At 36.0% G+C, this 12778-nt stretch overlaps 1 protein-coding gene across 1 annotated transcript in view; it reads right to left on the bottom strand.

Annotated features, from left to right (window-relative positions):
- Nucleotides 1-317: 317 nt before the first annotated feature.
- The window catches only part of LOC149779899 (ribonuclease 3-like), a 100862-nt gene continuing 88401 nt past the window's right edge, over nucleotides 318-12778 (bottom strand). Inside the window, exons 26-30 of the mRNA XM_089936586.1 lie at nucleotides 12539-12683; nucleotides 11784-11866; nucleotides 7983-8089; nucleotides 4039-4184; nucleotides 318-797 (exon numbers count right to left, since the gene is read on the bottom strand). Of these exons, the coding sequence (XP_089792712.1) occupies nucleotides 613-797; nucleotides 4039-4184; nucleotides 7983-8089; nucleotides 11784-11866; nucleotides 12539-12683 (666 nt within the window). The 3' untranslated portion in view covers nucleotides 318-612. The remainder of the gene's footprint in view (nucleotides 798-4038; nucleotides 4185-7982; nucleotides 8090-11783; nucleotides 11867-12538; nucleotides 12684-12778) is intronic.

Below are 12778 nucleotides of genomic sequence, written 5' to 3'. Positions count from 1 at the left end.
TGGACTACATAACAAATATTGACTAACCATTTTTGCAAAGTATTCATTGAAATGGAATTACATATCACTTTGCATTAAAGTCTTTGATTGTTTTTACGTTCTACTTCTGCCTTGCTTACAGTTGCGTTTCACCATTATATTGTGGCATCAACTTCAGAAAAAAACTAGCCATAAGTATTTTTGCCATGCCTCAGTCCTATTTCACCTGTAAAATGTAACTCTAATATTCAACAAAACTATAATCACTGTGACACTCTGAAGAGGACTCTGTGTGTGTGTGAATTCTTGCTGCAACATCATATAACAACACGACAATGTTTTAATCAGTAAATTTTATTCCATTAGTCTCGAGTCTAATACCATAGTTTTGAACCCTTAAAAATGCCAACTCAAAGTCTCTCTTAATATGAGTACATGCATTGTATTTATGATCTAATTCAGTAGTGACTGCCATCATTACACAGGTGACGTCATGTCTTTGCATTCTACAGGCAATAGTTCCATTCTGCTTGAATAATTTGATCTTGATGCTGTAATGCACCAAGTGGTCAAACAAAGCATTTTGACATAAAATTCCTATTAGCTTTTGTCCATCCCTTCTGTCTTTGTATGTCATGTTTTCCGCTGCCGATAATCTCGTCTTTCTGGTCTCTGGTGAAGGCCTTTCTGTGGAGGCTTATCAATGGCATAGCTTTTGGGGACATCCATTTGTATGGATTCCTCTCTAACTTTCATAAGCCTCTGCCGATTGTACTTCCACAAGAACCGACGGTGATGTTCAAGGATTGGGAACAGTTCTGGAAATAACAGAACAAAACAAATCAGATAGCTGGGGACTGTTTTGTGCAAAAATGATAATTTATTGACAAGATCTATGTGTTTTATACTTGTGCGATCTATTATAGTTTTGTTTATAGACTTATGCCTGCATATACATCAGGCATCTCAAAGTTTTAATGGCACTCACCTGACACTGTCAAATGGAAAATAAAATCACTGCCAAATATAAGCAGACTTAAGTATAAAAACATTTTAAGGAGGTAAAACAAATTATAACAGAAAAGAAAACAATTATACACCTAATTATTACATGTACCAGTAAATGTGTCTTTTTCATTTTAGGATTTACTGCTGCTTCATTTTTTTGCATTACCCTTCCATTCTTCACTACTTTACTCTCAAACTGTTTCTTTTAAAAAAATAACTTTTTCTTGACATAATAATCTTTTAGAATTTCACCCAACAAGTGATTTTATGCCACTCTAGTGCTTTTAAAAATTAATTATTAACTGACAGTAAACAGAATAATGACCTTGAAAATATAACACTTTGGGTTTATGTCCCTTTATATGGTCGTTAGTCTAAGCATTTTGGTCACATGACTTCACATGAGCACAGGAGAAACTATACACTGTAATTATTCTAACTGACAGAAGTACCTAGATTACATTAGTATAATTACATTACTATAAATACTATAAATACACAATTGCATTACTATAATTACATAATCACATTACTATAATTATATTACCATAAATACACAATTACATTACAATAATTACATATTTACATTAATATAATTACATAATTACATTAATTTTACATTATTACATTGCTATAATTACATTATTACATTACTAAAATACATTATTATATTACTATAATTACATCACTATAATTATATAATTACATTCCTATAATTACCACTATATAAAAAATATTTAATCAGCTGCCCCTAGAACAAACAATTATGTTAGTTTCCAAAACTTCACCAAAAAATTGACTAAGTCCAAAACATTTCTAAGCTATTTTGAATCAATTTCTATCAATATACAGGATAGCATATGGACGTCTTCACACCATAGTGGTCATCTCTTCACACCATAGTGGTCATCTATTCACATCATAGAGGTCATCTATTCACACCAGAGTGATCACTGTTGTTGTGGATGAGTACCCTCAATTTGAAATCTACATGTTTAAGGGGTCAAGTCATGAATAAAGGTGAATTCTTTGGACTTATTCAATCTTAGTGACATTTTTAAAAACTAAAAAATTAAACTGTTCTATTGGCAACTGACAAAATATTTTTACCTATTTGTAAGTACAAAAATGTGAGTACACCCATATCACTATCTATCATATAGAGTGTCAGGCAATATATAATTATAAACAAAGTGTATCCACAAGATCTGTATTACAGATCTTTAAGTCCACCTGTGATTCTTCCTATCTGTCTTCAGATCTATCTGAACAGAGCTATCTGTCTGTCTCTCTGTCCATCTACATAATAAATATGCCTAATAGAGCTGTCTATCTTTATCCACTAGAGCTGTATGTCAGGCAGAGCTGTCTGTCTGTATCCACTAGAGCTGTTTGTCAGGCAGAGCTGTCTATCTGTATCCACTAGAGCTGTTTGTCAGGCAGAGCTGTCTATCTGTATCCACTAAAGCTGTTTGTCAGGCAGAGCTTTCTATCTGTATCCACTAGAGCTGTTTGTCAGGCAGAGCTTTCTATCTGTATCCACTTGAGCTGTTTGTCAGGCAGAGCTGTCTATCTGTATCCACTAGAGCTGTTTGTCAGACAGAGCTGTCTATTGATATCCACTAGAGCTGTTTGTCAGGCAGAGCTGTCTATCTGTATCCACTAGAGCTGTTTGTCATGCAAAGCTGTTTATCTGTATCTGCTAGAGCTGTTTATTAGGCAGAGCTGTCTAACTGTATCCACTAGAGCTGTTTGTCAGGCAGAGCTGTCTATCTGTATCCACTAGAACTGTTTGTTAGGCACAGCTGTCAATCTGTATCCACTAGAGCTGTTCATAAGGCAGATCTATCTCTATCCAACTGAGCTGTTTTTCAGGAAAGCTATCTGTATCCACTAGAGCTGTTCATCAGGCAAAGCTGTCTATATGTACCCACTAGATCTGTTTTTGAGGCAGAGCTGTGTATCTGTGTTCTTACCATATCCCATAATACAGAGCTGCTTGTCTTCTGTGTATACACCAGAGCCATCTGTCTGTGAACTCATCATATCTGTCATATGAAACTGTGTATATGGGCATGTAGTTGCCCAAGTCCATTATGTCCATGCACTCACCATATCTGTCACTACAGAACTATCTGCCTGCACTCACCACATCTGTCACTACAGAACTATCTGCCTGCACTCACCATATCTGTCACTACAGAACTATCTGCTTGCACTCACCACATGTCACTACAGAACTATCTGCCTGCACTCACCACATCTGTCACTACAGAACTATCTGCCTGCACTCACCACATCTGTCACTACAGAACTATCTGCCTGCACTCACCACATCTGTCATATGAAACTGTGTATATGGGCATGTAGTTGCCCAAGTCCATAATGTCCATGCACTCACCATATCTGTCACTACAGAACTATCTGCCTGCACTCACCACATCTGTCATATGAACTGTGCATGTGTTCATTTGTCTGAGCACTCATAATGTTATACAAAGCTGAATGTTAGTGTACATTTACCATAGTCTATATGCCTTTGCACTCACCAGGTCTTACAGAACTGTTTGTCTGTATGTGTATTGACCATGTCCTAGAGAACTGCTTGTCTCTCTGTGTACTCACAAGTTTTTGATTATGTACTCACTGTCTCTGTCACAACACAGTTGTCTATATACCTGTGTACCAACCAGTTCTATATTACAATACTGTATGTCTGTGTGTCCTCACCATATATGTCATACAGCTATATGCATTTATACATGTATTATTAGATCTCTAAAAATAAGATGCTTGTATCCCTATCTGCTCTTATACCAGATTGTTATAAAGATCTATTTGTGCTCACCAGATGGTCAGTTTTTGTGTGTTTTGTGGTTGTTATAAAATCTTTGAATAGCCAACAAAAACAGACTCTTCTGTTGAAACAAAAGTGTCCCACCCTAATCCATAAACTTATGAAATGATGAAAATGTTACTTCTTTTGCAAAACCACAAAAATTAATGTCCACAGAAATTAATGAATTTACAGTACTTGCTTTTTGTACTTACCAGATCTGTCAAACAGAGCTTGTGTGGCAGCTTCCATCTCTGCCTCCTGGATACTGTGACCAACCCCTGATGCCAGCCGCTCACCACGGAAATACACTGCAACTTTGTATTTCCTAGTATTAGTTGGCCCTGTGCACTCAATGACCCTGCACAAAGTATGAAACACCTTGTAATATTCTCCAATGTGAATACTCTTGTATGTATCATGAGGAATTTACAGTATGTATATTGTAATATTCTCTCATCTGCTGTGATGCAAAAGGTATGCTAATCCTATCCTCTATCAGAAGCTACCAGAATTGTCAAATACTATGGACCATGACATCAGAAGCTACCAGAATTGTCAAATACTATGGGCCATGACATCAGAAGCTACCAGAATACTATGGACCATGACATCAGAAGCTACCAGAATAATATGGACCATGACATATTTATATAAGCTGCACGATATTCTTGTTTATTTGTAGTAATAACTGAACAATGAAAATTCTCATTTCTAACAAAAGATTTTTTTTTTACTATTCAAAAGATACTATCAGAGTAAGCATGGGAGGAAAAATAAATTAAGACTATGTGGTTAATCCAACAGGACAAACCCAATGTTTAATGATGAAACCACTTACCTGAAATTCTACAACTTGGGTAAAACAAAGTAAAGTGTTTAATATAAACATTTGGAATCCACAGTAAAGGGATATTAAAACTGCATCCCTGTGTTTAAAATTGTAAAGTGAGATATGGATATTATGAGATTTTGTGTGTCTTCCAATGAAGAATAATGGAAAACTATTTTGCAAAACTGTCAACCAGAGTAAAAAACAAGTGTACCTAGAAGAGACCGACACTGTAATGTCCAAAAAAACAAGTGTACCTAGAAGGGACTGACACTGTAATGTCCAAAAACAAGTGTACCTAGATGGGACTGACACTAATGTCCAAAAACAAGTGTACCTAGATGGGACTGACACTGTAATGTCCAAAAACAAGTGTACCTAGATGGGACTGACACTAGCGTCCAAAAACAAGTGTACCTAGAAGGGAATGACACTGTAACATCCAAAAACAAGTGTACCTAGATGGGACTGACACTGTAATGTCCAAAAAGAATTTCCATGAATTCAAGATTAGATAATTTCTCCTTAAAAACTGCCGAGTATTGAAACCATCTCTATATTCTTGTGAGATAAGATATTAAAATTAGCCAATATGGTAGCATACTGGATGCAAGATGAGAACCATTTTCATTTAGATCAAAAACTAAACAGGATTAGAAGACTTCTGGTGAATACCCATTGCCAATACGACTATAATGGATGCCTGCTGAGCAACATTTTCATTTAGGATAATAAGATATATGTTGACAGTTTCCCTGTTTTTTTGAGAGTGCATGCTAAAAATTACATATGTACTTGCTTATTCCGGATTAAACTGCCTTAGACTGGAACTACTTCCAATTAAAGTTAAACTGCCTAAATTCAAGTTAAACTGCCTTACTTGTAGATTGGAATTACTTCCAATTAATGTTAAACTGCCTAAATTCAAGTTAAACTGCCTTACTTGTTGACTGGAACTACTTCTAATTAATGTTAAGCTGCCTAAATTCAAGTTAAACTGCCTTACTTGTAGACTGGAACTACACCCAATTAAAGTTAAAGTGCCTTACTTGTAGACTGGAACTACACCCAATAAAAGTTAAACTGTCTTGTAGACTGGAACTACACCCAATTAAAGTTAAACTGTCTTATTTGTAGACTGGAACTACATCCAATTAAAGTTAAAGTGCCTTACTTGTAGACTGGAACTACACCCAATTAAAGTTAAAGTGCCTTACTTGTAGACTGGAACTACACCCAATTAAAATTAAACTGTCTTACTTGTAGACTGGAACTACTACTTCCAATTAATGTTAAACTGCCTAAATTGAAGTTAAACTGCCTTACTTGTAGACTGGAACTACACCCAATTAAAATTAAACTGTCTTACTTGTAGACTGGAACTACACCCAATTAAAGTTAAAGTGCCTTACTTGTAGACTGGAACTACACCCAATTAAAGTTAAAGTGCCTTACTTGTGGACTGAAACTACACCCATTTAAAGTTAAAGTGCCTTACTTGTAGACTGGAACTACACCCAATTAAAGTTAAAGTGCCTTACTTGTAGACTGGAACTACACCCAATTAAAGTTAAACTGTCTTACTTGTAGACTGGAACTACATCCAATTAAAGTGTCTTACATGTAGACTGGAACTACACCCAATTAAAGTTAAAGTGCCTTACATGTAGACTGGAACTACACCCAATTAAAGTTAAACTGTCTTACTTGTAGACTGGAACTACACCCAATTAATGTTAAACTGCCTAAATTCAAGTTAAAGTGCCTTACTTGTAGACTGGAACTGCACCCAATTAAGTTAAAGTGCCTTACTTGTAGACTGGAACTACACTCAATTAAAGTTAAACTGTCTTACTTGTAGACTGGAACTACACCCAATTAAAGTTAAACTGTCCTACTTGTTGACTGGAATTACTTCCAATTAAAATTAAACTGTCTTACTTGTAGACTGGAACTACACCCAATTAAAGTTAAAACTGTCTTACTTGTAGACTGGAACTACACCCAATTAAGTTAAAGTGCCTTACTTGTAGACTGGAACTACACCCAATTAAAGTTAAAGTGCCTTACTTGTAGACTGGAACTACACCCAATTAAAGTTAAAGTGCCTTACTTGTAGACTGGAACTACACCCAATTAAAATTAAACTGTCTTACTTGTAGACTGGAACTACTACTTCCAATTAATGTTAAACTGCCTAATTGAAGTTAAACTGCCTTACTTGTAGACTGGAACTACACCCAATTAAAATTAAACTGTCTTACTTGTAGACTGGAACTACACCCAATTAAAGTTAAACTGTCTTACTTGTAGACTGGAACTACACCCAATTAAAGTTAAACTGTCTTACTTGTAGACTGGAACTACACCCAATTAAAATTAAACTGTCTTACTTGTAGACTGGAACTACACCCAATTAAAGTTAAACTGTCTTACTTGTAGACTGGAACTACATCCAATTAAAATTAAACTGTCTTACTTGTAGACTGGAACTACACCCAATTAAAGTTAAACTGTCTTACTTGTAGACTGGAACTACACCTAATTAAAGTTAAACTGCCTTACTTGTAGACTGGAACTACATCCAATTAAAGTTAAAGTGCCTTACTTGTAGACTGGAACTACACCCAATTAAAGTTAAAGTGCCTTACTTGCAGACTGGAACTACTTCCAATTAAAGTGCCTTACTTGTAGACTGGAACTACACCCAATTGAAGTTAAATTGTCTTACTTGTAGACTGGAACTACACCCAATTAAAGTTAAACTGTCTTACTTGTAGACTGGAACTACACCCAATTAAAGTTAAAGTGCCTTACTTGCAGACTGGAACTACACCCAATTAAAGTTAAAGTGCCTTACTTGTGGACTGGAACTACACCCATTTAAAGTTAAAGTGCCTTACTTGTAGACTGGAACTACACCCAATTAAAGTTAAAGTGCCTTACATGTAGACTGGAACTACACCCAATTAAAGTTAAACTGTCTTACTTGTAGACTGGAACTACACCCAATTAAAGTTAAACTGTCTTACTTGTAGACTGGAACTACATCCAATTAAAGTTAAATTGTCTTACTTGCAGACTGGAACTACACCCAATTAAAGTGCCTTACTTGTAGACTGGAACTACACCCAATTAAAGTTAAATTGTCTTACTTGTAGACTGGGACTACACCCAATTAAAGTTAATGTGGCTTACTTGTAGACTGGGACTACACCCAATTAAAGTTAATGTGGCTTACTTGTAGACTGGGACTACACCCAATTACAGTTAATGTGGCTTACTGGTAGACTGGGACTATTCCTGATTAAAGTTAAAGTGTCTTACTTGTAGACTGGGATGTCAGGATCCTCTTCATTCATCTCTCTCAAACTGAGACAGCATTGCTGTAACTGTGACTTGGGGTCATTCCAGTCCTGGTTTAGGATAAACTCCTAGACAAAAAGAACAAGTGAAAAACTGGTATTAAATGGAGATCTTGTAACAAAAATAATATATTCTACAATCTGTTACTATAAAAGTACATACAGCAACTATACAGGGTCAATCAAGACATGGTATTACTAAATACTGAAATACTATAGGGTTATTCTAGTTTTGATTCAGGATAAAGTCCTGTTTAAAAACTCAAAAATGAACTTGGACATTAAAAAACAAAAAGAACATTTAATCTAAAAACGAAAGCAAATACAGTTGTAAACTATAGTTTTTCATCAATTAAATAACTGCAACACATTAAGGTTATCCACTTTTGCAAAATCTATGTTTAGTGTGCAACTTGAAATGACATAATCATTCTCTTACAATGTCTTTGAAATAATGTCACTTTTCATCAAGCTATAATTGTAGTACTATAAACTCTGGGGAAGATTGGATGTAAAAAAACATGGTTGTGACTTCTGTTTCTTATCAAACTGATAGGTTTCTTCATTACCATAAGTGCAACCATCCACAAAGTTTGGGCCAGGCCTAAAATGTGGAACTAATGTTATTTAGAACAAAACTATTTGTCTTATTTTTGTCAGTGACCTTGACCTTTGATGCTAAAATCAACCTTACACCTAGTTCATGATATGCACAAAGTCTGTTTGGGGTAGGCCATGTAGAATTATCTTACCATGGAAAACCAATTTTTAATTCTTGCAGTCAGTGACCTTGCTCTTTGACCTTTTGACTCCATAATCAATAGTTTCTTCCTGACATGAATTTGAGTTTATGTAAAGAAAGCATTTTTCTTTTTCAGTCAGTGACACTGACCTTTGACCTTTTGAGCCTCAAATTGATAAGGTTTTTCCTTATCCAGTTATGTAGTCTTTTCACAATGACTGGAAGCTGCATAGGGTGGCAAACTTGAGCAATTGTGAAGAAACCATTACTCGTGAACTCAGAGTGATTTTGACCTTTGAGTTATTTAGCTCATTATCAACTGGTTCTCTCTTAGCTCAAGTGTCATCCATCCACAAAGCTTGGTAACTACAGATGGACAGTTCAGGTTACTGAGCAGAAACCAACCTGGTAACAGATGGATGGACATTTAGATGGAAAGACAAATGAACAGACATCATAACATAGTACACTCAGCCTTATGGCACAGTCAAACGTAATGCCAAAATTTACAGGAAGTCAAAACCACTCCAATCAAAAGTAAATATCCACCTAGAGACAAAAGAAAAATGAAAAGATGTTGCAAATACCTCCCTCCAACACAAAATGCACAGAAAATAAAGATAAAAGTAATGAAAGGTACAATCCTCAAAATACAAGTTCAGAAGTTTTCTGTGTTAACTGCCTTCCAAGTCCATGACATTGTCAGTTAAAACACATCACATGATACATCACAGCTAAGACTAGAGGAGACGGAGATACAAACCAAGTTTTTGATGTCACTTTGCTGGTGATGTATTATCTCACTGTGCTGGGCTTCATCCTGATAGGAGATGTAACTGTGCTGATAGTTTATGATCTCATTATGCTGATCATCATTGTCATAATAGATGTCACTGTGCTGATAGTTTATGATCTCATATGCTGGTCATCAACATTATAAGAGATGTAACTGGCCTGATGATGAATGAATTCATTATGCTGTACTGATGATGTATCATCTCATTGTGCTGATCATCATTGTCATAATAGATGTCACTGTGCTGATAGTTTATGATCTCATATGCTGGTCATCAACATCATAAGACATGTAACTGGCCTGATGATGAATGAATTCATTATGCTGTACTGAAGATGTATCATCTCATTGTGCTGATCATCATTGTCATAATAGATGTCACTGTGCTGATAGTTTATGATCTCATATGCTGGTCATCAACATCATAAGACATGTAACTGGCCTGATGATGAATGAATTCATTATGCTGTACCGATGATGTATCATCTCATTGTGCTGATCATCATTGTCATAATAGATGTCACTGTGTTGACAGTTTATGATCTCATTATGCTGGGTTTCATCAAGAGATAACATGGCACTGATGATGTATCATCTCACTATGTTGGGCTTCATCAAGAGATAACACAGCATTGATGATGTATCATCTCACTATGCTGGGCTTCATCAAGAGATAACACAGCATTGATGATGCATCATTTCATAATGCTGGTCATCATCATCATCATCATAATAGATGTCACTGTGTTGACAGTTTATGATCTCATTATGCTGGGCTTCATCAATAGATAACACGGCATTGATGATGTATCATCTCATTATGCTGGTCATCATTGTCATAATAGATGTCACTGTGTTGACAGTTTATGATCTCATTATGCTGGGCTTCATCAATAGATAACACGGCATTGATGATGTATCATCTCATTATGCTGGTTATCATTGTCATAATAGATGTCACTGTGTTGACAGTTTATGATCTCATTATGCTGGGTTTCATCAAGAGATAACACAGCACTGATGATGTATCATCTCACTATGTTCGGCTTCATCAAGAGATAACACAGCACTGATGATGCATCATTTCATAATGCTGGTCATCATCATCATCATCATAATAGATGTCACTGTGTTGACAGTTTATGATCTCATTATGCTGGGCTTCATCAATAGATAACATGACATTGATGATGTATCATCTCATTATGCTGGTCATCATTGTCATAATAGATGTCACTGTGTTGACAGTTTATGATCTCATTATGCTAGGCTTCATCAAGAGATAACATGGCACTGATGATGTATCATCTCATTATGCTGGGCTTCATCAAGAGATAACATGCCATTGACGATGTATCATCTCACTATGCTGGGCTTCATCAAGAGATAACATGGCATTGATGATGTATCATCTCATTATGCTAGGCTTCATCAAGAGATACAACACTGATGATGCATGATCTCATTATGCTGGGCATCATCATGAGATAACACAGCATTCATGATGTATCATCTCATTATGCTGGGCTTCATCAAGAGATAACATGGCACTGATGATGTATCATCTCATTATGCTGGGCTTCATCAAGAGATAACATGCCATTGACGATGTATCATCTCACTATGCTGGGCTTCATCAAGAGATAACATGGCATTGATGATGTATCATCTCATTATGCTAGGCTTCATCAAGAGATACAACACTGATGATGCATGATCTCATTATGCTGGGCATCATCATGAGATAACACAGCATTCATGATGTATCATCTCATTATGCTGGGCTTCATCAAGAGATAACACAGCATTGATGATGTATCGTCTCATTATGCTGGGCTTCATCAAGATATGATGTTGAAGGGTTTAATGGCACTTTTCAGCACAAAATAGGCTATACATGGTGCCCAGTATTAATGATGGAGGAAGAACCCAGGAAAACCCCGGAAAGAACCACCGACCCAGGAGAAGCTACAGGCAAACTTTCTCACACACCCACCATAGCCGTACCCAAGATTCAAATCCACGCAGACAGAGGTGAGATAGCAGTGATCCGTAATGGTGAGTGCTTTAGACCACTCGGTCACTCAGGGCCCCCTTCATCAAGATATGACACTGTACTGATGATGAATGATCTCATTATGCTGGGAATCATTGTCAGCATAATAGATGACAGTGGTTGTATAATAAAAAGACTTGGATTGAGGGAAAGTCTGAAAATGAATTACCTTTAGCCTTGGAAAGAAGCAGACCTGACACAGCACCTTGCAGAAATCCAGGCCTTTGTCCACATACAAAGCTCCCAGCAAAGCTACAAAAAAAATTAATTGTACATCTTTAAAACTGCATTGTGCAAGTCTCAGAAAGTAATCCAAAGGTGATGTCCTGGTAAACTGCTGAGATAATTCATGCAATAACTCTTAAACTACATTTATTTTTGCAAAGTATATACCAGGCACCCATCCCAAAAAGTTAAATTCCAAGAATTTAGAACCTGATTAATAATAAAGTAGCCAGATTAATTTAAAATGCAAAACAATTTTATTTGGATTAGACATGTTTTCATACATGTACAAGTCCTCTATTAGCATTTTTGCATACTGCTTGATTTTTTTTGGACAAACAAAAAATCAGCTGCTCTGTTAAACTCTGAACTTATATTTTTTATTTTCTTGCCAATAAAACATATAATATTAAAACTGTTGTTAAAATATTGGTGTCTTATCCCCCTGTACACAGTAACTGTATGCATAGGAAGTAAGCATAATCTATTTCTAAGGGTCATCTAAATGCTTGGAAACTTTTGACAAAGGGTGAATGGGTTTTCAAGCATCTAGTTACTTATAATTCATGTTAAAACAAGAAATGATTTACCAAAGAAATAATTATTCCAAATCCTTTCCTTCTTTGTAACTGAAGATCCAATATCCTTTGTCCCCCACCCCCACAACCTCGATCGTTGCAAGTATGCAATAGTACAAACCTTCCAACAGATCAGCCCTGTCCTTGGTTTTGAGACTGATGTTTGGATCAAAGGATTGGTCACCGCTAATTACATACTCTGACATCCCAAGGTCATCAGCTACAGATGCCTGAGTTCGATTGTTTACCAGTGAACTCCTCAGTAGCTACATAAAAAAGAAAAAGTTCCACAGAGTTTTAATTACTTGCGAATGGTGCTTTGATAATGCCATTACCTGTTAAAACAGATGATACTGAAATC

This window comes from Sinohyriopsis cumingii, chromosome 16 (genome assembly GCF_028554795.1).
Source record: "Sinohyriopsis cumingii isolate HCF-2022 chromosome 16, ASM2855479v2, whole genome shotgun sequence".
Classification (NCBI taxonomy): domain Eukaryota; kingdom Metazoa; phylum Mollusca; class Bivalvia; order Unionida; family Unionidae; genus Sinohyriopsis; species Sinohyriopsis cumingii.
This window is presented reverse-complemented; position numbering and strand designations above follow the sequence as displayed.